Here is a 25203-nt window from a genome sequence, read left to right on the forward strand (position 1 = left end):
ATTAAGAACTCCATATTAATTAACTTAACTAATTAAAGACTTAATTAAAAGTTATCTAATCTAATTAATCATTTTTTAGAAGGGGGACGTCTTCTGTAACTCTCTGGATTCACACCTTCTCAAGTGGAGCTCCCTCTGCAAATTTTCTTGCTTCCTAGTGATGCCACGTGTTCGGCTTCTCCTCATCCTAACTGGGACTCTAAACAATCAGCCTCTCCTTAATTGGAGAAGTCACATTTGTTGTCATGTCATCATCCTAGGACCCAAACACTGTTGGACGACCCTCCTGGGGCTTTGGAGGTGACGTCTAGATCATGAGCACTGAATCTGGGTCATCTTCTAAATTTCGGACCGTAACACCCATCTTATATATATGAACATGGAAACCTACAAAATGGGCACAGTGCTAAATGAAATATGTTAATGGATTTTCGGTATTTTTTTTTTTAAATTCTAACGTATGATCTGTATGTTTGTTTTTATAGGAATCACATATTAGAGCATTTGATTCTTATGCATGGATAGGTTTTTAAAAGGTTTCAAAAATCAATGGCTTACAATTTTCAATAAAAATTTTAGTCAAGAATTTTTTTCAGCCAAAATGCATGATCCAAGTATCCATTTCTACTAAACCAATCACAATGAAAACATCTATGGGTTGGAATTTAGAAAAGAACACTGAAAATCTAGTGACATGTTTCATTTAGCATCGTGCCCATTTTGTAGATTATATATATATATATATATATATATATATATATATATATATATATATATATATATATATATATATATATATATATATATATATATATATATATAGTGTGTGTGTGTGTGGCAGTACATCCATGCTAAATGGGCACGGTGCTAAATAAAACATTAGATTTTCTAGTTCTTTTAAATTTTGGCCATACAGATGTAATTTATATGCTTGTTTTTATAAGTTTCAGTTCTTAAAGCATTTGATTTTGATGCATGAATAGGCTTTTATAAGGTTTCAAAATTCAATGATCTACAATTTTCATAAGTTGTTAAGGTTCCAAATTTCTTTTTTTCCATCCAAATGCATGATCCAAATATCAATTTCTTGTATCTATGGAGAGTTGAAATTGCCAAAAAAACACAAGTCTAGTAGCTTGTTTTCATTTAGCATGGATCTCTCTCTCTCTCTCTCTCTCTCTCTCTCTCTCTATATATATATATATATATATATATATATATATATATATATATATATATATAGAGAGAGAGAGAGAGAGAGAGAGAGAGAGATGTTTGCTGCAACCCATTGTACCTGCAGTTATCTTAACAAAACCCATTTTTTTATCTTATGAGGTTTACATGCTCCATTTGGTAATAATCAGCTTTTGGCGATCCATTGTGTGCACATGCTTTCTCGATGATTGAGATATCGCAACTCATAAATCACATCTATTGTATTTCATTGAGTCAAAACAACTCAGTATCGGGTTTTGACTCACCCCGTACACGTCTAGCAGAGTGTAGCTGCTGATAGGTTAAGTGAGAGCTGTAGGTAAACAATGTACCATCGAGGTGGTATCCCATGTGGTAAGCGGGGTCCCGTGCCAAGCTGAAGGCCCAGGTTCGAATCCCTCTGACACATGGGGCTTAAGAGGTATCTGCTAGGGATCGGACTAACCCCAGATTGCCTTCCAAAAAAAAATTAACAAAGACATCTTTGGTGGCCGTCATGACCCACTGCTAAAAACCCCTTTTGGCTAGCTGCAATAAGTGGTGGGGGTCTGCCTAACCCCAGCTTGCCTTCAAGAAAAAAAACCTTTTGGTAGGCTTATTTTTTGACACCCGGTTGTATCTTTTGGGATCTAATAGCGCTGTTGATGTATGGGCAGCTACAACTCTGAGAGAGAGAGAGAGAGAGAGATGAGCTGCTACTAACAAGATTATCATGTTTTGTGCATGGTAATCCCACATCCCTCTCGATTCACATTACATTTTCTTAAATTGTTAGCACACACCATGAACACGTCTCTGCCACCATAAAAGAAAAAAGAAAACCTATTGTTACGTCACATCTTTAGTCCTATTTGTTCCATTGGCAACATCAGCCCCTTCTAGCAAGGCAAACCAAAAATATGCACAACCTAAAATGTACAAGGGGCTGAACTACCTACAGAAATATGTAGAACAGTTTATGTTTTATAGTTTATTTTTTACCCAGCAGCCCTGAAGGATCCCCAGTCCTTGACCTACTATTGAATGATTTCTGGCTCTCGAGAGTAGCTGACTTACTCTTCTGGAAGATATCTGGTGATGGTTTCTCACTTTCGCAGGGACTGACCAGCTTCTTCTCAACATCCTCAAACTTAGCAGTTGCCCATGGTGCAGTGCCAACGGGAACAGAAAGGTTTGTGGTCTCTTGTGTCAAGGATGAAATGGCATCACGTGTAGTATACCATGTGTTGCCGCATTGCAGGCATTCCAACTGCATTATCCCAAGATCAGCAAAACAGATCTCATGTCAATCTTTGTCAATATCTTTTAATCCAGAAAACCATAAGCAATTAGAATATGAATAACCAGTTTTCTTTTCAAAAAAGAAAAAAGAATATCATAACCAGTTTTGATGCCGTTCAAATGCACCGTGCATTATCATAAGATTTTCTACTAATAGTCACCAAAACAGTCAAACGTAAATATTGGGCATCCATAACATGCCCTAGATAGCCATAATTTGGTCAGTTTCATAATAAATGAGAAATCCAACTCAAAACTTTCATTTGCGTTGTTGGTAACATTGGAGAAACAGGAAAACTAGTAAAAAAAGGGCCTATTTTAGCTTCACAGGATTCCTTTCAACATGGTCTCAAGCCATTCTCAAACACGGTTCCCCATCCATAGAACTCTTCAGCATTTCTGAGAAGTATTGACAATAATGCACTAAACAATCAATATCAACACCTATCAAATGAAATTCTAATAGTTAAAAGCTGAAAACTGAAGATAAAAAAGAAAATGATCAGTAGGTTGTCATGCAAAACTTGAGAATGTGCATTCTTGTCAGTTTTACTACTAGTAGAATCTCTGAAACTAGTTTGTAAGCATCGTGGCATACATACCGTAAACTACGATATGCATCATAGCTATCAGGCAACTCAATATACATACCCGTATCTCAATACAGATGCATCATATTTGTATTGGGTACAATACACCATGATACAGGGCATACAATACACCCTTGTATCTTGTGAGATATGCATTCCATTCATAATATATTTATCTTGATTATTAGATATTCAATATCATATGTAGTTCATAATTTTTTTCCATGAGTTTGAATTATGAAATTTTTAGATTTTTTTTATGTTTTTACCTTTTAGATTTCTTTTATTTTTTAATAAAAGAAATGATTTTTCACGATACGATGCATATCTTATTTTGGGTCCCGACTCCTAACCTGTAAAACCCGAATTTTTTTATTATAAAATATTTCAAATTATGCAATTTGGGCCTAGATCCACATTACGGATCTAGGACCCATAAAGGGGGTAATTAGGATTAATTGATTTAAACCTCAATTTAATAATAATAAAAACAATAAATAAATAAAATTTTAAGTTTTTAAAAAATTAATCCGAGGATCCACAGTTGGATCCATTTGGATCCAACTTGTGGATCCATGTTGACCTGGGGCCGGGTTACGGGTCTCCCCGGGGAAGCGCGCTTCCCCTATTCTATAGGTGTTTTCGGTAACTCTGAATCAAAATCACGAGATCCACGTCGGATCGCTAGTTCTGGGAAAAAGTACGACCTCACCAGAAAAATACCACCCTAGAGGGTATACCTGGTCTTGGATGACACACTTCCTCACAGGAGCTCACCGTCTTTGCGGCTACCCGTTTGTGAACAGTGTACCTCCTCACAGAGATTCTACCGCTCTAGCCAGATTACCAGGTCTTGGAAATGTATAACCACACAAGGAATTCCGCCCTAGATGGTATACCTGGTCTTGGACCATACACTTCCTAACAGGAGTTCACCGTCTTTGCGGCTACCCGTTCTTGAACAGTGTACCTCCTCACAGAGATTCTACCACTCCAGTCGGTTACCTGATCTTGATTATACATACTCCACAGAGAAACCTTTGGGAACCCGATCCTCAACAAATGCCATATGCAATGAAAATCATTGCAATACACGCATCAACACAAATGATCACTCTCAGGGTCGATACCCACTATTACAATCAACAAGATCAATGCCGGATCACCTGGTCTGGGAAATGTATAACCTCACAAGGAATTTCGCCGTAGATGATATACCTGGTCTTGGACCATACACTTCCTCACAGGAGTTCACCGTCTTTGCGGCTACCCGTTCGTGGACAATGTACATCCTCATAGAGAATCAACCACTCTAGACGGTTATCTGGTCTTGATCATACACGCCCTCGCAGATAATCCTTTGGAGATCAGGTCCTCAATAGACACCCTACTCAGTGATACATGCATCAATACAATCGACTACTCTGAACCATCGACCGCTCTTGGGGTCAGTAGCCACCAATATGGGCACAAACATATATATCAGCAATATGCATCGTATCACTTCACATGGTAAAACAAAATACACGATCACCCATTCCTCCAATAAGGTTCCATGAACCATGAACATATTATCGCATATTTCCAACAATTCTTATCACGTGGCATATCAATCACATCACACAGAAGCATATAATACTATGCATCGTGTTATTGCCACAAGAAACATTGTAATCCTCAAATAGGACCTCAAAGCATGCGTAAACGACACATGAGAACACACAGATATGGCAATCCAGCTGGTTTTATAGACGAAGAGTAACTAACTTTATCCGACAGCCAAACAAAACAACTGAATAAGACAAGCACTCATAACAATGCTCGCAAAACATACAATTACCATCAAATGGCTCAGTCCATCAGCAAGGCATAAACTATTGCATCGCAAGGCATTCATAATGAAAAAGGTGAAAAAGGTGCAGGATCCGACCCGATCCATGTCACCGTCCATGTATGTAAAGATCATGTAATCATGTATTTAGTTATCGGGTCTAGATATACCAGACCCGACCCATAGTGTAATGTAAACTTAAATACATGTTTAGGTCACGATTTCTTTCACTGAAATCGTGACCGCCGCAGTCGATCTCTCTCTTTCTCTCCCTCTCTCTTTCTCTTCTCTTTCTCAATATAGGAACAAAAGGGAAAACTTACATGGTATCAGAGCCAAGATCCAGCTAAGGGTTGAAGTGGATTCCGAAGGTGCGGCAAATCAAGGTTTGAGGTTTCGCCTATTCTTTCCTTCATTTCCTTCAGTTTTTTTTTCTACCACGATTCCTTCATTTCTTTCAGTTTTTTTTTACCACAATTTCAATCTCCACCTCTCGTTTTCCCTTTTCTGTTTTCCCACTTTTTTCAAATCTTCCTTTAGTGGATTCACATCTCACGTGAATCCCTAATCTGTTCACGCAGGATTCACGTGAATCTTGATTCACGTGAACGCTGTTCATCAAAAGGTCGTGAATTTCACGTGAATCTACTTCACGTGAATATTCTTTCTTTATTCAGATCTCTTTTCCTGCATAACCCCAGTTGACATATAATCTGGGATTCCAAAAAAAAAAAATTTTTTTGCTGTCCAACCTGTTGTGCGACAGTTCATTTCTTTGCTCTCTTTTGACTTTTCTCGTATCATTTGGGTTACGAGTGGGATTCACATTGAAAACACAGTTTTTCTTCTAACAGTTCTGACAACTTCCGATCGTCTATCTTTGAGTTACTCAGGGCAAAAAAAAAAAAGGGGCGATCAGCAAACCTCTCTGACTGCAGACTGAGCACTCTGTGAATACTTAAAAAGAAAAAGGGGTTTCCTTTCTTGTTACAACTCTTTTTTCATGGATCTTCATTCCTCTTCATCCAATCTTTCCTCAAGTTTTCTCACTCAACTCGTTTCTGAAAAGTTAACTACCTCAAACTTCTTGATTTGGAAGAGACAAATCATTCCTTTTATAAGGAGTCAAGGTCTCTTAGGTCACCTTAATGGAACCACTCCCGTCCCACTCGAATTTGTTACGAGAGAAGAAAAAGAAGACAAAGGAGTAAGTTCAATTGTGTATGTCAAGAATGTTGAGTACCTCAACTGGGAAAGGAAAGACCAATCAGTGGTTGCATACATCACTTCCACCTTGTCCCAAGAGGTCCTTGTTGCCATTCCCGACAATTGTACTGCTCTGCAACTTTGGGAAAAATTGGTTCAAACATATTCACAAGTTTCGCAGGCGAGAATGGTTTTTCTCAAGAGGGAATTCCAGATGTTGAGAAAAGATTCCTTGACCATCATGGAATATCTGAACAAGATGACTATCACAGACCAACTTGCAGTTATAGGATGCGCGGTGAGTGACAGCGATATGGTACAACAGACTCTGAGTGGATTGGGATCCGACTACAACATGATCGTCACTTCTCTATTGTGTCTTCCTGCCCTTCCTACCTTTGATGAGTTGCGAGCAAAATTAATTCAGTATGAGATGACTCTGAAAGGGTTCTCTGAGGAATCTCATGTTCACACAAATTCTCAGGAAGTTTTTGCCACAAGGGTGACTTATGGTAGAGGACGCGGACGAGGAGGACAAGGGCGAAGTGGACACAAAGGGCGTGGTTTGCTTCCCACTCCAAATATGTTAGCTCATGCGCAAGGGTCAAGATCCATTCCTACCTGCTTCCTTTGTAACAAAAAGGGGCATATCAAGGCGAATTGTTGGCATAATCCAGAGAATAAAGGAAAGGGTCCACAGACAGAAAACAAAAGGAAGTTCTCAAGCAGTGGAGAGATTAAATATCTGCTGATATCTGCCTTGTCAGGGTTGAAATTGAAGCAGAGCGATGAAGGCACCTGGTTTGTCGACTCAGGGGCAGCAACTCATGTAACAGGTGATGCAGGTAAGATTTCTAATCCCATTCCTTATTTTGGAAAAAGTAAGATTGTCACTGGAGATGGATCCCACCATCCTGTTTCTCATGTTGGAAAAACTGTCATTCTCATGTCACATTTCACTCTTACTCTTTCTGACGTTCTTCATGCTCCAGACATTAAGAAAAATATTGTCTCTGTTTCCAAACTTATTGATGATAATAATGCTTCAGTTGAATTCACTCCCTTCTCTGTGCAGGTCAAGGACCTTCGCACGAGGGAAACATTCGTTGAAGGAAAGAGACGAGGCAATATGTATGTCTTTGAAGAAGCTCCTTGTCATGTTGTCCGCCCTGTCCACCTGAATTCAGAGCCTTCATTAGAGTCGTGTTCATCCTCTTCTGCTAATGTTTTTAGTATTTCTGAATGTAATAAGCCATTCTTATGGCATAGTCGATTAGGACATTGTGGGGGTCATTTCATTGAGAAACTTGTATCTAATAATCTCATTCCAAAAGAAAGTCTAAATAGAGATGAGAACAATCACAAATGTTCCAGTTGTCTTTCCTGCAAGAGTCATGTATTGCCTTTTCATTCCATTAATAAGAGAGCTTCAAAACCTTTTGAGATAATCTGTTCTGATGTATGGGGACCCGCCCCAGTTGCCTCTGGATCTGGGAGCAAATACTATCTAATCTTTGTTGATAGCTATACTCGATACACTTGGATATATTTCATAAAAAATAAGTCGGAAGTCTTCTCTTTGTTTCAAAATTTTATTTCCCTTATCAAAAATCAATTTTCTGAGTCCATTCAATTTTTCCAATGTGATGGAGGTGGGGAATTCTCGTCCCGTGATTTTATCTCTTTTCTTCAAAGTAACGGAATAGGAAGAAGGGTGTCTTGTCCTCACACCCCTCAACAAAATGGAATTGCTGAACGAAAACACAGGCATATCGTTGAAAGTGCCATGAGTATGCTTCATGACAGCAATCTTCCCATCAACTTATGGACAGAAGCTTTCCATTTTGCCGTGCATGTGATAAACAGACTGCCTATGGTTATTCTAAAAAATAAGTCTCCTTATCACTGTCTTTTTGGAACTTATCCTAGTTATTATGATCTGCGTGTTTTTGGATGTGTTTGCTATGTGCATATCGATCAGTCCCTGAGAAAAAAGTTTCAAGACAAAGCCCAAAAGTGCAGATTTGTGGGATATGCAAATGACTACAAAGGATATAGGTGTTATGATCCCACCAACAAACGTATCAGAACCTCAAGAAATGTTGTCTTTGATGAACAAAATTTTGATCACGGAGCTGACACAACGAATATGTCAACTGAAATTTACTATCCTTGGCTAAGCTCAGAATTTTTTGCTGGCTCCAATGAAACATGTTCCTCAGATTGCGTGCAACAAGAAGAAGAGGTATTTGAGGACACTGGGACGTCGGGGTCACAGAATGCAGAGGAAGTACCGGGCAGATACAAATGCATTGTCTATTCCAGACAGAAACCGACAACATCAAGCCATTTAGATCATGTCTCAGTCGCCAATCCTACTCCTTCTAATACCCTCGCAGTCATAAAATCAAATCGCATACGGCATCCTATTGACAGGTGGGTTAGTTATAACAACTTCTCCTTGGATTTTCAACTATTTTTAACTGCCATCAATAAGGATGAAGAGCCCATCATGTATTATCAGGCAGCAGCTTCTATGAAATGGGTAGAAGCCATGAATGATGAAATGCAAGCCTTGCATGAATGTGGAACATGGGAAGTTGTTCCCAGACCACCTGACAAAAAATGTTGTCGGATGCAAATGGGTCTACAAAATCCAAGTACAAGCCAGATAGAACCACTGAACGATATAAAGCAAGGCTTGTAGCAAAAGGATTCACTCAAGAAGCAGGGCAAGACTATGATGAGACCTTTAGTCCGGTTGTAAGAATGGGAACGATTTGAATTATCATTTCCCTGGCTGTTGAACATGAATGGAAGTTGAGTCAGCTTGATGTAAAAAATGCATTCTTACATGGGGATTTGAAGGAGGAGGTATACATGGAACAACCCCCTGGATATCAAGAACAAAATTGTAAAACCCATGTATGCATGGTTAAAAAGAGTCATCTACGGCCTGAAGCAAGCATCTCGCTCTTAGTTTGATAGCTTCTCATCAAAGATTCAGAAACATGGATTTTCACGTTCCATGCTGAACCACTCATTATTTATCTTTAAAAGCCAGCCTGTGACTACTCTATTATTAATTTATGTCGATGATATTATCATCACAGGAAACTCTGCGGACCACATCCAAGAAATAAAAGACTTATTAGGTCAAAGGTTCAAAATGAAAGACCTTGGAGTTCTACGCTATTTCCTTGGTGTAGAAGTTGACAACCAGGATCATGGATTGACACTCACTCAACACAAGTACACCGTAGATGTTCTCAGCAAGGCAGGCACGAAAGACTGCAAACCTCTAGGAACTCTGAGTGTACTTCATCAAAAACTTAGCGCTCATGATGAAGATCTGTGTGATGACCCCACCAGGTATCGCAGCATAATAGGAATGTTACAATACCTCACATTCACTAGACCTGATATTGTCTATTCAGTCAATCAAGTGTCTCAATTTATGCATGCACCACGTACTGGACATATGGAAGCGGTAAAGAGGATCATTAGATATCTGAAAGGGACTATTGGGGATGGATTGATATATTTACCACAGTCCCATGGTCAAAACGAGCACGAAATTACTATATATTGTGATGCAGACTGGGCAGGAGATCCCGCCGAAAGAAGATCTACATCAGGATATTGTGTCTTCATTGGAAGAAATTTAGTCTCTTGGAGCAGTAGAAAACAAAAAGCTATAGCTAGATCAAGCACTAAGGCTGAATATAGATCCATGGCTGTTGCCACTGCCGAAGTCACATGGATCAGGCATCTTCTAACTGAAGTAGGAGAAAAGATCTCCCACACTACCTTGCTCTGTGACAATCAAAGTGCTATCAATATGTCATTCAATCCAGTACATCACAGTCATGCCAAGCACATTGAGATCGACCAACACTTTGTGAGGCAGAAGGTTGAAGAAAAAGAGATTGAACCTGAGTTTGTCAGTACTGAAAGACAGGTTGCAGACATATTTACCAAAGGGTTAACCAAGGATCGCTTTTGGATGCTTAAAAGCAAGTTGTTCATGGTCCAAAACCATGATCAACTTGAGGGGGGGTGAAAAAGGTGCAGGATCCGACCCGATCCATGTCACCGTCCATGTATGTAAAGATCATGTAATCATGTATTTAGTTATCGGGTCTGGATATACCAGACCCGACCCATAGTGTAATGTAAACTTAAATACATGTTTAGGTCACGATTTCTTTCACTGAAATCATGACAGCCGCAGTCGATCTCTCTCTTTCTCTCCCTCTCTCTTTCTCAATACAGGAACAAAAGGGAAAACTTACACATAAGTTATACATGATAAGCAATCATACGGCATCAGTTATATCACAATATGTAAGCAGCTTATAAGACAAGCGGCCACATTAATCCTAGTTGCCACCAGTTCGTAGATTACGAGTTGTATGCAATCACATCAATCATAAGAGACGCAAGCAAACAAGTGTTACTCTACAACAAGCACCAAGCAGTTTGACCAAGGGGTAAAGTAAGTCACATGCTAATATGTAGCAACTGGCATAATGCTATTATTATAAGCACTTAACTAGTATGAGAAGTTGGTTATTACTCAGCAAAGAACTGCATAAGCAGTTTAACCAAATAGAGTAACGCCTTGACAGGCGTGCATAGCTCAACGAGTAGCATACTGAACTATCGAGCAAGCGAGCAATCAACCAGTGTAAACAAACTTTATGTTTCGATATTACTGGTCTGTGGGTACGCGCAGGCAAAACGTAGAAACAACTGAGACTAGTTCGGGCATCTGTTATTCTATGTATTTTCAATAACCCAAATAGCTAGTTGAGTCCGCTTCTAAAGGGACGGCTTTAGCCGAGAGAGGATTCCCCAAAGGCAGGTAAGCAGTGCCACGGATGCATCAAACTTCTGCAAAAGTGTTGAGCTAACTATTGTAGCCCCTTTCCCCTAACTCCAATGACTTGGGAGGCCGGATAATTGCCCGAGGGGTGGTTGTTAACAACTTGTCCATTTGAGTTTTGTACCGCTCTGTCCTCTCCCTTGACAGACAATAAGAAGTGAATGGGTGCGTTAGGGGTTGCTTAACTAACGACCCATTCTATGTTGTGGTCTGTAAACCACTCGAGCATCTTGCCTGTGAAGGCGAATAGTACCATTTTATGTGATTACAGCATTGTGCATTTAGCACTGTTCGAGGTCGCATGACCGTCTCATCCGATCATTGCAGTACTAGCGTGTAGTGCACGACTACAAGTACTCTAGGATGAAAGGGGTATAACTTCTCTATAAGAGCTTCATCAGAAGTGTTTCACAAAGATGTAATGCTTCTCAAACTATACTTTGACATTCTTTATCTTTTGAAACAGCGAACAGCTTGTGCCAACATTTGGCATGCGATTTTCTAGAAGTATTTAATGGTCATTTTTAGTTTAATTGAACTTAATTCAATTATCCAAGTCCTCCGTGCAATCTTTCCCTACCTTGAGGGGTTGCGGTCCTCGTATGCCAACGGCGTAGGTAAGCACGAGCTCAAGCCACGAAGGGCGAGCAGAATCCACCGTTTATAACCTATGATACTAAAAAGGTTAGCATGCCAAAATACAAATGAGAAGTGGGTCCGATAAGACCTGCAGCAGTACCGGACCCCGATACGAGGGTAGGCAGGGAGCTTCACTCCCTGCAAAATGCAGAAGAGCAACAGAGGCAGCAAGGCTTCCTGCCTGTAGGCTGCAAAGGAAAGAACTCTGCACTCTGCTGACCAGGGTGCCAGAGGCAGGGAAGCCTGCTCCCAGACGCCAGAGATGCAGAGGCACTGCACCCTGCCTGCAAGGGTGCAGGAGGCAAGGGCCTCACACTTGCCGACAAAAAGCCACAGAGGCAGGGGGCTCATGCTCCCTGCCTGCCAGGACAGAAAAGGCAGAGAAGGGAGCAAAGGCTCCCTGTCGAACCTGCCTCAACCGGAAACAGGACAGGGGGCAGAGCCCCCTGCTGGAAACGAGACAGGCAAGGGCTTTGCCCCTGCCGGCCACAAGATCAAGGCAGGGGGGCGAAGCCCCCTGCCGAAAAACAAAATGACGGCAAGGGGGGCTCGCCCCCTGCCGGGAAACATAAGAAGGCAGAGGAGGCAAAGCCCCCTGCCGAAGACAAAACAATGGCAGGGGAGCCTCGCCCCCTGCCGAAAGAACAACGAAGAGGCAGGGGCTCTGCCCCTGCCGGAAAATCCACAAGAGGCAGGGGGGAGGAGCCCCCTGCCAGAAAGGTGGGCCGACACAAGGAGCGGCTCCCTGCCAGCAAAACAAGAGGGACAGGGGGAGCGGAGCCCCCTGTCGACAAGGCAAGCGACAGGGGGGCAGAGCCCCCTGCCGACAAAAGGAAAGCAAAAGGAGAAGGGGAAACAAAGAAGAAGAGGAGTGTACCTGGAGATCGTCGACGGCGGCAGCGGCGACGTCGAAGGGAGGTCGCAGGTGGCGGCTGGTTGACAGGGGTCTCCAGCGAGAGAGAGGGTGCAGAGACGAGTCGGGCGAGAGAGCGAGAGGCGGTGAGGGGAAAGTGAGAGGGGGAGCATCGGGGGGGGGAGGTGCAGAGAGAGACGGTCAGGGGGAGAGTCGAGGGAGCGTGAGGGTGAGAGAGAAGAGACGGGAGAGCAAAGAGGGGAAAGGGAGGTTTTGAGAACCTCCCCCCCCCCCCCTTGCCTCGCTGTCTTTAAGAGACTGCGAGGGAGGCGGTGCCTCAGTTGGGTCCGGTCAGGTCCGGATCCGACCCAAATCCAAAGTCATTTAAATTTTTTTTTTTGAGTTTTACATAACCAATAAATATTGAACAATCTAGTATTAGAAGATCTAAACGAATACATAGGCCTCTAATTAGGTTTGTCTCTTATGAATCCTTCTCTCTCAACTATAGGGTGTGTCTTCTAGCAAGTCATTCATATCATGAATCATCTAACTATAAAGAAGCCAAAGACATAAAAGAATAGGTAGAAGCTATGTAAATATAATTAGATGCATTACATAAAGCTCATACATGGGAAATCCAACATTTTCCTAAGAGAAAGAAGACAATAGGATGTAGATGGATATTTAAAGTCAAAACTAAGAGTGACGGTCCCTAAAAAGATATAAAGCAAGATTAGTTGCAAAAGGATATTCCTAGGAATATAGAATGGATTATGAAGAAACATTTGCTCCACTAACTCGCATGACAATAGTTAGGACTCTAGTTGCAATAGCATCCATTAGAAAATGGCCTATATATCAGTTAGATATTAAGAATGTTTTTTTAAATGGAAATTTAAATGAAGGAGTTTACATAGATCCTGGTTTGACTATTGAAAATGAAATGGTTATTCATTTTTAAAAGGCTTTATATGGGATTAAACAAGCTCCTAAAACATGGAATAATCGTTTTAGTGGAACTATGCTAAATTTTGGATTTAAGTCTTATTATACTGACACTGCTTTTTTTGTGAGATCTACAGGTACCTTAATATTTTGTTTTTATATGTTGATGATATGATCATTACTGGGAATGGTCAGAAGGAAAGTGAAGAAATTAAAATTATGCTTAAGAAATCTTTTAATATGACTGACCTTAGTTTTTTGAGATATTTTTTAGGTATTGAAGTATTCACCAAGGGGATACATTTTGTCTCAAATTAAGTTTGCAACTGATATTATTACGCGATGAGGAAGTGATAAATGTTAAAATGAGAGCTAAAGATAGAGTCTTATTAGATTATCCAACTCCTTATAGGCAACTTGTCAAATCACTAATGTATTTATCTGTTACTAGGCCAGATATTGCGCAGGCAGTGCATACTGCAAATCAGTTTCAGCATGCGCCTATATCAATTTATGAATAGCTCGATACATCAAGAAAAATATATCTAAAGGATTATTATTATCCACTTCATCATCTTTAAATCTTATTGCTTATATTGATTTTGACTGAAGAGGAGATCCCAATAATCGTCACTCAACTACGAGTTTTTGTGTGTTTGTAGGTGATTTTCTCATTTCTTGGAGATGTAAGAAGCAACTGAAAGTGTCTTTATCATCCACGGAAGCTGAATATAGGGCAATGGCTACAACAACAACCGAGGTCGTGTGGGTGAAATTCTTACTCTCAGATATGGGTGTTGATGTTTCAGAACCTTCAAAGTTATGTTGTGATAACAAAAGTGCCATATATATAGCCAGCAATCATACATTTCATAAACAAACGAAAGATATCGAAATGAGTTTCAGATTGCAGATTTCTTTACCAAAGCTCTTTCTCTACCACGTTTTTTGTTTCTTCTTAACAAACTTTCGGTGATCTCACTATAAGTTTGAGGGGGAGTGTTAAAATATATTGTATATATATATACATATATATATGTATATATATATATATATTTATATAAATATATGTATATCAAGGGCATTTTGGTTTTTTTATAAATATCGGTCACTAGGGACTGTATAGGAATTTAGTTAGGTCTTTTTATTGTTTATTTTTCTTTTTGCTTTTTGTCTTTTGTAAAGGACTGACTGAGAAGCAGTCCAATTAGTCGTTGGATTGCTCCCAACGGTCATATTTCTGACCGTTGGAGGCATTCCAACGACTAGCTGGACTGCCTCCTCTCCTCCTTGTTTGTGTGCATGTATAAGCTCTATGAATAGAGCACTCTTTAACTCTTTGATATAAGCTTTTCAAAACATATTTGTGAAATACAAAAGCTTCTTATTCTCTTTGTGTTCTTTGTGATTGTATATCTCTTTTGTGAGATTGTTATTGATCTCTAGTGATCATATTGTGAGTGTGCACTTGTGTAGCCCTTCGTTGGCATTGTGATTGTGCACATCTTGTTTCATTTCATAATCTAGCAAAGATGTATATACCTACCTGATATCTGTCGCCATGGCCAACCGTAATGATGTCAGAAACTCCAACTTTCTTCTCCATGCATCTCTTGCATCGAACATCCGTCATCTATTTCCAGGTTCAAGTATCATCAGTGTGTAGGATGAACACAAAAAATTGAATACTAAAATAGAAATTTGGCCTATTTAGTTTGCCTGTTGAACCCAACCAGCACCTTGGAAACATGATAAAAAATTCTCAAGTTCTGGAAAGAAATTGAACTGTTTTTAACAAACACAAGCACTTCCGAAGGGACTTTGAGCACATGAAGAGAATGACACTCACCTGCATTGGCTCTTCTGATTGCTGAGGCTCCTGAGTTGATTTCTCTTCCGCAGTTATTCCCTCCTGAAAACACAACCATGAGACCATTTTTAACACTTTAACCAACTTGAGTTCATTACAACAGAATATGTCAAAATGATGGGATGCTTATAACTATTACAAAAAGAAAAAAAAAATCAAACGATATTTTGGTTTTAAGGTATTAAAAAGACTCCTGCATTACAAGAAATACCATAATAATATTTAGTGCTCCAAGTAGGCATGAACTGTAATTTCCCTCGTTCTGACAAGTATAACAGAGTTTGCCATAAAACTACATAGACCATGCTCCCAATTGCAATAAAATTGAACCCTAGGAACTACAAGCAGCCAAAAAATTCACACATTCTATTGTATCCTTGTTATCTAATTTCTATATTTATTTTTTATCTTTTTTTTTTTAATCAATAGGTGAACCCTTCTAGAGATTAAAAATATGAGGGGGATTTCCTCAGTAATTAAAAAATATTCTCAATTTTAGTGCATCTATCATTCTATTTCCTTTCATATCTTCTCTATTTTCATTCGCTCGTCCCTTAATTTTCTTAGCTGGTCGTATCTCTCAAGAGTTTTTCTTGGTTGTTTTTCTCCTTAATAAACATATATCCCACAAGAATCTTTCATAAATCAAAAGGATATCACACTTTGAAGACGTTATAAAACAAACTTCAGAAAATGTCGCAACATTCTCAATACAACGCGAAATTTTTAATTTTACATATGTATCACCAGAGATTTTCCTGTTATTTTATAAAAAGCTTCAACTTCTTTTTTCCATGTTCTTTCTTTTTATTTTATCCTTAAATCTTGCCAATAAGATTTCAAGATTTTAATATGCTTATTTTTCCATTTATCCTTGCAACATTCCCTAGTAAAGAGATCTTTGCGTGTTGAACATCAACGCAGCAATGAATATTCAAATGATGCCAAAGCTGCAGACCAAACATATATTGCCTGTACCTAAAATACCTACTCCAACATTGATTAAGTAAATCCAATTCATGGATGACATAAAATATACTGAAGTCTTCAAAACCAACCATGTCACAGATCAGGTGTATTTTATAGGATACGAACCAACCATGTCACATGGATCAGGTGTGTTTTATAGGATACGACACGGGTACAAAGGGAAGGACATGGGCATTTTCAAAATGAAGCATATGAAATGAAATTATTAATAATCACAATAACATGCCACTAAGGGCTATAAGAGATCACAAACACACTAAAGGCCACTATTGGGTCAAATACAACCTCACTAAGGAGACAAACACAAGATCATAGATCACACAAGGATCATAATATTAAAAAAAAGGATTTATACAATCACCAAAATGCTTGTAAAAAGCATATATTACAATGAGGAGAAGAGCTCTATTTATAGAGCCAAGATGGGCATTAAGGGAGTCCAACTTGTTGCTGGACTGCCTCGAACGGTTATATTTATGATTGTTCCAACCAAGGTTGTATGTATCGTATCATAACCCATATCGGTCGGGCCCATAGTTACACTGTAGCATATCGTATCGAAAATTTTTAATAAAAAAATTTCAAAATGTTAAAATAAATCAAGAAAAATAAAAATAAAAAATCTAAAAAATCACAACACATGAAACAATGATGAATTTCACAAAATACAACAACAAAATCACATATGAAGCATTTATGTCTTGGTATGAATGGCATGCATAAAACATTGAACCTTAAATAATCAAGATAATATGCTATAAATGGCAATCTCACAAGAAAAATGCAAACTATGAAATAATATGCATATTAAATAATGAATCTAAGCTAAGAAGTAACAAGATTCATAATAATGTGTGTTTACATAAACAAAAAAAAATACATTGGTTTTTTAATGCTTAAAAATTTTACATAACTATTTTTTTTTTAATTTCAAACAAAAATGAATTAGATAATGTCAATCATCAATATCATCTTCTCTTTTTTTTTGAAAAAAAAAATTCTCTAAATCACTCTTAAGCTCTTTAGGGATGAATATGAACTAGCCACAAGGGGCCTTATATGTTTTCGATTTTTTTTTTGAAATAAGTGCATTTAAACTGCATTTATACTGTATCTTAAGATACGCCCCGTATCGTAGTGTATTGTAAGATACTGTAACGCCCCAAATTTCAAACTTGCGAACCTTTCAGAAAAGCAGGCAAGAGACTAGAAATATCTCTTTCCTTCAGAGTTGGTTTATGAAATCAGCGGAAGATTTTTCTTTGATAAATCATAAGGCAAGCTGACAACTCTGGGCACGTTAGCTAAAAGAACCAAAACACACAAAAATTTGGATATCCTAAGGGAAATCCGATACAAACCCAAGCGTCCAGGACGTGAGCTAAGAGCAGGAAGAAGAAGTCTGGAAGCCATCTTGCAATCGCGCCATCACCCGTAGAGTACCTAAACATCACCTGTACCCATAGAATGGGTTAGTTTCGCGAAAAACTAGTAGGTGCACAAGAGAGACTAACAGAAAACTGAATTAAGTACATTTAATTCAGTAGGTTACGTAGTTTAAAACAGATATGCAGTTAAACAGGTAAGCAATACAAGCAGGTGAATAGTGCAAACACATAAGCAGTACAAGCGAATAAGGCGTGCGAGCGAGTAAGTAGTGCAAGCGAGTAAGCAGTGAAAATGCGTAAGTAGTGCAAACAGTAAGCAGTTCAAAGCAAGTAAGCAGTTCAACTGACCAACGCAGTATACGATCCATTTGATCGTAAGCTGTGAACTACTACGCAACAAGCTTGTCCTCGTTCCTAGAACGAGGCTCGACATCTAATCACCACCAGGACATAGTTTGTCACTCGCTACTTCTAACCAACGCTTTGTCCTGAACGACCTTAATCTATCCTCATCTCTCAAAGTCTTACGCGGCTAACCGTCACCGGTTATGACGCACTAAGGCGTCATACTTTCTCAGAAAAGCTCACCCTTCCGTAGAAGGTCCAAAACATGATCACTAACTCAAATCGCTAACGATCTGATTCTCACACCTGAGTCAAGCATGTAATCATGCTTAAACAGAAAGTCGAAACTATGAATTCATAGTTGGCTATCACAAACAATCTCAGAAGATCGTCACAACTCACCATAACTTTTTATGGTAAGGAAAAACACAAGATCCACGTCAGATCATTTGGTCCGAGAGATATACAACCGGACAAGGAATTACCGCCCTAGAGGGTATACCTGATCTTGGACCCTACACTTCCTCACAGGAGTTCACCGTCTTTGCGGCTACCCGTTCGTGGACAGTGTACATCCTCACAGAGATCTCAAACTCTAGCCGGGTCACCTGATCTGGGAAAAGTCTAACCTCACAGCGAAACCTTTGGGAGATCAGTCCCTAACAAATGCCATATCCAATGAAAATCATTGTGATACACGCATCCACACAAATGACCGCTCTCAGGGTCGATAGCCACTAATACAAACAACAAGATCAACGCACGGATCACCTGGTCCGGGACATGTATAACCTCACAAGGAATTCCGCCCTAGATGGTATACCTGGTCTTGGACCATACACTTCCTCACAGGAGTTCACCGTCTTTGTGGCTACCCGTTCGCGGACAGTGTACATCCTCACAGAGAATCTACCACTCTAGTCGGGTACCTGGTCTTGATCATACACGCCCTCGCAGATAATCCTTTGGAGATCAGGTGCTCGACAGACACCCCACTCAGTGATGCATGCATCAATAATCGACTGCTCTAAACCATTACATCACAAGTCATTCATAAGCAATCATACGACAACAGTTATATCACAATATGTAAGCAGCTTATAAGACAAGCGGCCACATCAATCCTAGTTGCCACCAGTTTGTAGATTATGAGCTGTATGCAATCACATCAATCATAAGAGATGCAAGCCAACAAGTGCTACGCTACAATAAGCACCAAACAGTTCGACCAAGGGATAAAGTGTTGAGACTAAGATGTTTTTAGTAAATAAGTTTTTCTAAACTAGAGGTTATTTTAATCTTATTCTTTAATGAGGGACCTGGGTGTAATTGTGTTCCTTGAACTATCTCTATTTAATATAGAGATTAGCCCTAATTGAATGAGATGAAGTTCTATTATTCTCCAGCCGTCTCTCTCTCTCTCTCTCTCTCTCTCTCTCTACCTTGGTTGCTGCGCATCTCACCTTACCTTCAATATGGTATCAGAGCCATTGTCCTTGGGAGCGTGATCTCGTGCGCTGCGCCAAGTTTGAGTGATTACAGGAAAAGTTGTCTTATCATCGTGAACCAGTGATCTGAAGCAGATTAGATGGTGATCGTTGTCAACATCTACAGCTTGTGAAAGTCTAGGTAGTTGTGCGTGGAAGGAGCAAGCAATACGATTGATCCAAACTGCTTCAGATCTAGCATGAATCAGAGGCATATTCGTGGTGGATGTGCAGTCGAGGTATGCATCTCTATCGTAGTTGTGATATGCATCTCTATAGTGGTGGATGTATAGTCGTAGTAGACAGCCTATTGTAGTCGTGGTATTCAGCCTGTCGTGGTCGTGGATGATGTTGGTCGTGAAGTGTGAAGCAGGAGTGGTGTCGCTGGATCGTGATCAGACTATTGCCAATCGTGAAGGGCATAGGTCGTGTGTGCTGGTGCTGTGACTGTATTGCGTTGAGGCTGCTGCTGATCAGAAAAAGCAGTCGTGAAATTGATTTTTTTTGCTGTCATGATATATATGGCTGGGAGCAAATGTGAAAAAAAAAATTATTTTGTTTCTGCTCATGTTATCGCTGGTTGTGCTCAGATTCTATTTAGCAAGCAGTTGGGTGTTGTGTCATGATCCTTTTGATTCAGCAGGCTTGAAAGAAGTCTCTGCGTGCTCATAGTATTGTTGGTCGTGCATCTAGGTGCTGTGTCGTGATCCTTTTGACTATGTTGATGTTTGAAACCAAGAAATCAGCAGGTGTGATTTCCTACTGTGTTGAAAAATATTCTGTTTGTGGGAACCTTGTCTTTTGAAGTGGGATTCTGTGTTGGGTGCTGCTACTGGTTGTCGTAGTGGCGGATGTGTGATGGTAACACATTCTAATTCGTGTTGGATGTATGATCTTGATTTACAACCTATAGTCATCCTTGGTTGAGGTGGAAGGTTTTGGTCAAGTTTCTTTAAAATTATATTTGAAGTTTGGATCTGAACAGTCGGAGGTCGTGTTTCTCAGATTTCATTGGTAAAGTCAAAACTTGATATAGTCGGGCTTGTTGTTGATTGTGGGTATGCGCGTGTGGTTGCTCCTGCATTTTGTGAATCAAGCCCATTAGTTTATATTATGGCTCAAGTGGTTAAATCAGATGCAGATTCCTCCAATGATTGTGTAACTCTTAGCAGGGCTGAATATGACGAGCTCCTTGCTTTACGATCATCCAATTCGAAGTCTTCTGTTGCGGAGGTTGTGTGCTCGGCAGGTGATGGCCTATCTGCTCAAGGTGGTAGGTGGGTCATTGATTCTGGAGCCTCTGGTCACTTGTGCGGAAACTCAAGCAATTTTTTTGAGTTTAAAACCTGTGACAGGTCAAAAAGGGGTACGTCTTGCTGATGGTAGCTCTTCCCCAATTGTAGGGCAGGGAAACATGTCTATTACCCCTACTCTTCAATTGTCGCATGTTCTTCATGCTCCTTCGTTTCCACAGAATTTATTATCCGTCAGTCGAATGACAAAATGGTTGAATTGTAGACTGATTTTTTATCCTATGGGATGCACCTTTCAGGACTTGCTGACGGGGAGAAGGATTGGTGGTGGCTATGAGGAAGGTGGTTTGTATTACCTATACCAATCAGAGGTTTCGGCCTATTCTGCTGTTACATCATCCTCAAGTCCTCTATTGTGGCATCATCGTTTGGGTCACCTTCCAGTGAAAAAACTTCGTCGTGTCATTCCTCATATACCTCCCTCAGTTTCTTTTCAGTGTGAAATATGTCAATTGGGAAAACATTGTTGAAGCTCTTTTCCCTCCAGTCAGAGTCCATCAAGTCAATGATTGTTTGATCTTCTTCATGTAGATGTGTGGGGTCCGAGTAGGATTCTGAATAGGTCTCAATGTCGTTATTATCTAGTTATTGTTGATGACTTCTCGAGACTATCGTGGGTGCTCCTGTTAAAAGATCGGTCTCAAGGTCCTGTCATTCTTAAATCTTTAATTGCAGAGATAAAAACTCAATTTGACATATGTGTTAAAATTGTTCGCATTGATAATGCTCTTTAGTTCAAATCCAAAGACTTACTTCAATTCTACTTTGTTAATGGGATTCAACCTCAATTTACATGTCCCCATTCCTCCCAGCAAAATGGGGTGGCTGAGAGGAAACATAGACAAATCCTTAATGTTGCTTGGTGCCTTATGATTCAATCCAATATGCCTGCTACATACTGGGGCGATGCGGTTTTGACAGCCGGGTTTCTTATAAATCGCATGCCGTCAAGTTCTGTAGAAGACCAGATCCCAATTCAAATTCTCCATCCAGAGGCTCCTCTCTTTCCTATCCCCCCTAAAGTTTTTGGATGTGTGTGTTTTGTGCATAAGCTGGGTCCTGATCGAGATAAACTTGTTGTGCAGTCTATTAAATGTGTTTTCCTTGGGTATCCTAAGAACCAAAAAGGATATCGTTACTATGACCCTATATCTCATAAAGAGTATGTCAGTGCGGACGTTACCTTCTTTGAGTCTATTCCTTATTTTTCGAGTACTACTCCAAGGTTACAAGATAGTCAGGGTGATGTTTTTCCTCTGCCAATTCCCCCTTTTCCTTTAGAGTCGTTCACTCCAAAGCCTGTGGCTCCATCCTCTGGGGAGTCTCGATACAGAAACCCTCCTATAGTGTATACTCACAGGTTACCACCTACCTCCAGGCCCCCATTATCTCCTTCTCCTGAAGCAAGTATCTCTGAGCATATTGAAGTTTCTGCTATTGATGAGGATCTTCCTATTGCTCTGCGAAAAGGGAAAAGACAGTGCACCCTTCATCCCATTTCTCAGTTTGTTTCTGAAGTTAATCTTGGGGCTTCTATGAAGAAATTTATCTCGGCTTTGTCTGCCTCCTCTGTTCCGCTTCATCACAGTTAGGCTCTATTCGACCCCAAATGGATGCAGGCTATGAAGGATGAGATGGATGCCCTATGTTCTAGGGGCACTTGGGATTTGGTGGATCCTCCAACTGATGCAGATATTGTTGGCTGCAAATGGGTATATACCATTAAATACAACTCGGATGGGTCAATTGAACGATACAAAGCCCGGTTGGTTGCAAAAGGGTATACTCAGACTTATGGTGTTGACTTTTTTGAAACTTTCTCCCCAGTTGCTCGTCTTGGCACTATTCGTCTTGTTCTTTCTGTTGTTGTGCATCATGGATGGCCCTTGTTTCAGTTGGATGTCAAGAATGCCTTTTTGTATGGGGATTTGCATGAAACTGTCTACATGCAACAACCCCCAGGCTTCGAGGTTCAGGGGGAGTGTAAGAAGGTGTGCAAGTTGAAGAAGGCTATTTATGGCCTGAAGCAGAGTCCAAGGGCATGGTTTCACAAATTATTTGAGGTAATGTCGAGTTTTGGCTTTGTCAGGTCAGCTTCAGATCACTCCTTGTTCATCAAGAAAACCAGTGTTGGAATTGTTGTTATGGTGGTATATGTCGATGACATCATATTAACAGGGAGCAGTGTCCAAGATATTTCTACCACAAAAGATCATCTTCAGAAACACTTTGTTACTAAAGATCTTGGTCACCTTCGATATATTCTGGGTATCGAAGTTGCAAGAAACAAAGAGAGCTTAGTGTTGTCTCAAAGAAAGTATGTGTTAGACTTATTAAAAGAGACTGGAATGCTAGGAGCCAAGCCAGCTAATATTCCAATGGATCCCAAAACTCACATGTTCGATGAGAAGTCTGAGTATGTGAACAGTGCCAGCTTTAGATCCTTGGTGGGTAAGTTACTATATGTGACTGTTACTAGACCTGACATTTCATTAGCTGTGAGTAAAATCAGTCAGTTCATGGATAAACCTACAAAAGTTCACTGGGATGCAGCTATGATGGTTATTCGGTACTTAAAGGCATCTCCTGGTAAAGGTCTGTTGTTTAAACGAAATCCATCTTTGGACGTTGTTGCTTACACTGACACGGATTATGCAGGATCTGTTGAAGATAGGAAGTCAACATCTGGATTTTGTGTGTTTGTGGGAGGAAATCTTGTTACCTGGAGGAGCAAGAAACAAACCGTTGTAGCCAAATCGAGTGCTGAATCTGAATACCGAGCAATGGCCCAGACTGCAACTGAAATTATGTGGATAAAATCAGTCTTGACTGAGCTTCAGGAGAAAGTATCCCTACCTATGTTGATGATGTGTGACAATAGGGTTGCTACATATATTGCCAACAATCCAGTGTTTCATGAAAGGACTAAACATATTGAAGTTGACTGTCACTATATCCGCGACTTGGTTCAGGCTGGGTATATCTGCATCGATCATGTATCTTCCGAAGATCAAATAGCTGATGTTTTTACCAAAGCCCTGGCGAGACCAAATTTTTCAAAGTGTTGTGACAAGTTGAGCATGATTGATATCTATGCTCCAGCTTGAGGGGGAGTGTTGAGACTAAGATGTTTTTAGTAAATAAGTTTTTCTAAACTAGAGGTTATTTGAATCTTATTCTTTAATGAGGGACCTAGGTGTAATTGTTTTCCTTGGACTATCTCTATTTAATATAGAGATTAGCCCTAATTGAATGAGATGAAGTTCTATTATTCTCCAGTCGTCTCTCTCTCTCTCTCTCTCTCTCTCTCTCTCTCTCTCTCTCTCTCTCTCTCTCTCTTTCTTTCTTTCTCTCTATCTACCTCGGTCGCTGCGCATCTCACCTTACCTTCAACATAAAACAAGTCACTGTTAGAATGTTAGAATTGTATTTGTATCGGATATGGATCCGATATTGGATCCATATCCGAGCGTATACTTTCCCCATGCTTGGGCGGTGGCATACTTGTAATCCTGTATATTTTTTCATGTATTTTGTTCAGTAGTGTTAGATCCTATATATATCTTATTAAGAGAGGGTCACGATACTTTTAACGTGCCCTACTTTTCATTTGGCATCCTCCTCTTCTCCCCCTCTCCTCTCTTCTCTTTATTTTGTATTTTCAGATTGAAGGCTATTCTCCAAAAGCTTGAAGGCGCACTATCTTGAAGCCCTATTCAGATTCTTTCATGGTATCAGAGCAACCCACGATCGACGCCTGTTTCTCCAGCCACGAGCGAGTCTTCTCCAGCCACGATCGACGAACTGCTGAGTTACGTCTGCCTTCTTCATCACGCCTGTCAACCAGGCCATGATCTGCTGAGTTTAATCTTCATTCTTCAGCCGAGTGCCTGATCCTTCAGCCGAGTACCTTTGGAAACGCAAATATTATATCAGCATAATCATGTCCACCCTCTCTTCGAGTTTTCTCTCCCAACTCATCTCCCAAAAGTTAACCCATTCCAACTATTTGACGTGGAAACGTCAGATAGTCCCTTTCATTAAGAGCCATTGTCTATATGGTCATATTGATGGCTCTACTCCAGCCCCGCCTGAATTGATTTTGGGTGAAACAAAGGATGCTACTAGTTCGGTGACTGCTACAGATAATATCCCTAATCCAGCATATGCCGTATGGATGGCACATGATCAGGCTTTAGTTGCTTATATTACTTCTACCCTCTCTGAAGAAGTGCTTGCAGGTATAGATGATGATATCTCAGCTTTTCAACTATGGAATATGCTTGCAAATACATACTCTCAAGTTTCAGAAGCTAGATATCTTCAATTGAAGCGTCAATTTCAAAGCATAAATAGAGG

General features: G+C 40.1%; 1 protein-coding gene across 6 annotated transcripts in view; it reads right to left on the bottom strand.

Moving 5' to 3' along the window:
- Positions 1-1930: 1930 nt before the first annotated feature.
- The window catches only part of LOC149828644 (ASI1-immunoprecipitated protein 3-like), a 191727-nt gene continuing 168454 nt past the window's right edge, over positions 1931-25203 (bottom strand). For 4 of the 6 annotated variants that reach the window (XM_090017664.1, XM_090017663.1, XM_090017665.1 and 1 more), the window contains 3 exons: positions 15301-15363; positions 14998-15084; positions 1931-2464 (listed from right to left, as the gene is read on the bottom strand). In XM_090017664.1, the coding sequence (XP_089873790.1) occupies positions 2186-2464; positions 14998-15084; positions 15301-15363 (429 nt within the window). In that variant the 3' untranslated portion in view covers positions 1931-2185. Of the gene's footprint in view, positions 2465-2623; positions 2941-14997; positions 15085-15300; positions 15364-25203 lie in introns of those variants that run through there. The other 2 variants (XM_090017667.1, XM_090017666.1) reach the window with 2 other exon arrangements.

The sequence above is a fragment of the Nuphar pumila genome, chromosome 9 (genome assembly GCF_984573655.1).
Source record: "Nuphar pumila chromosome 9, dmNupPumi1.hap1.1, whole genome shotgun sequence".
In the NCBI taxonomy this organism is placed as follows: Eukaryota; Viridiplantae; Streptophyta; class Magnoliopsida; order Nymphaeales; family Nymphaeaceae; genus Nuphar; species Nuphar pumila.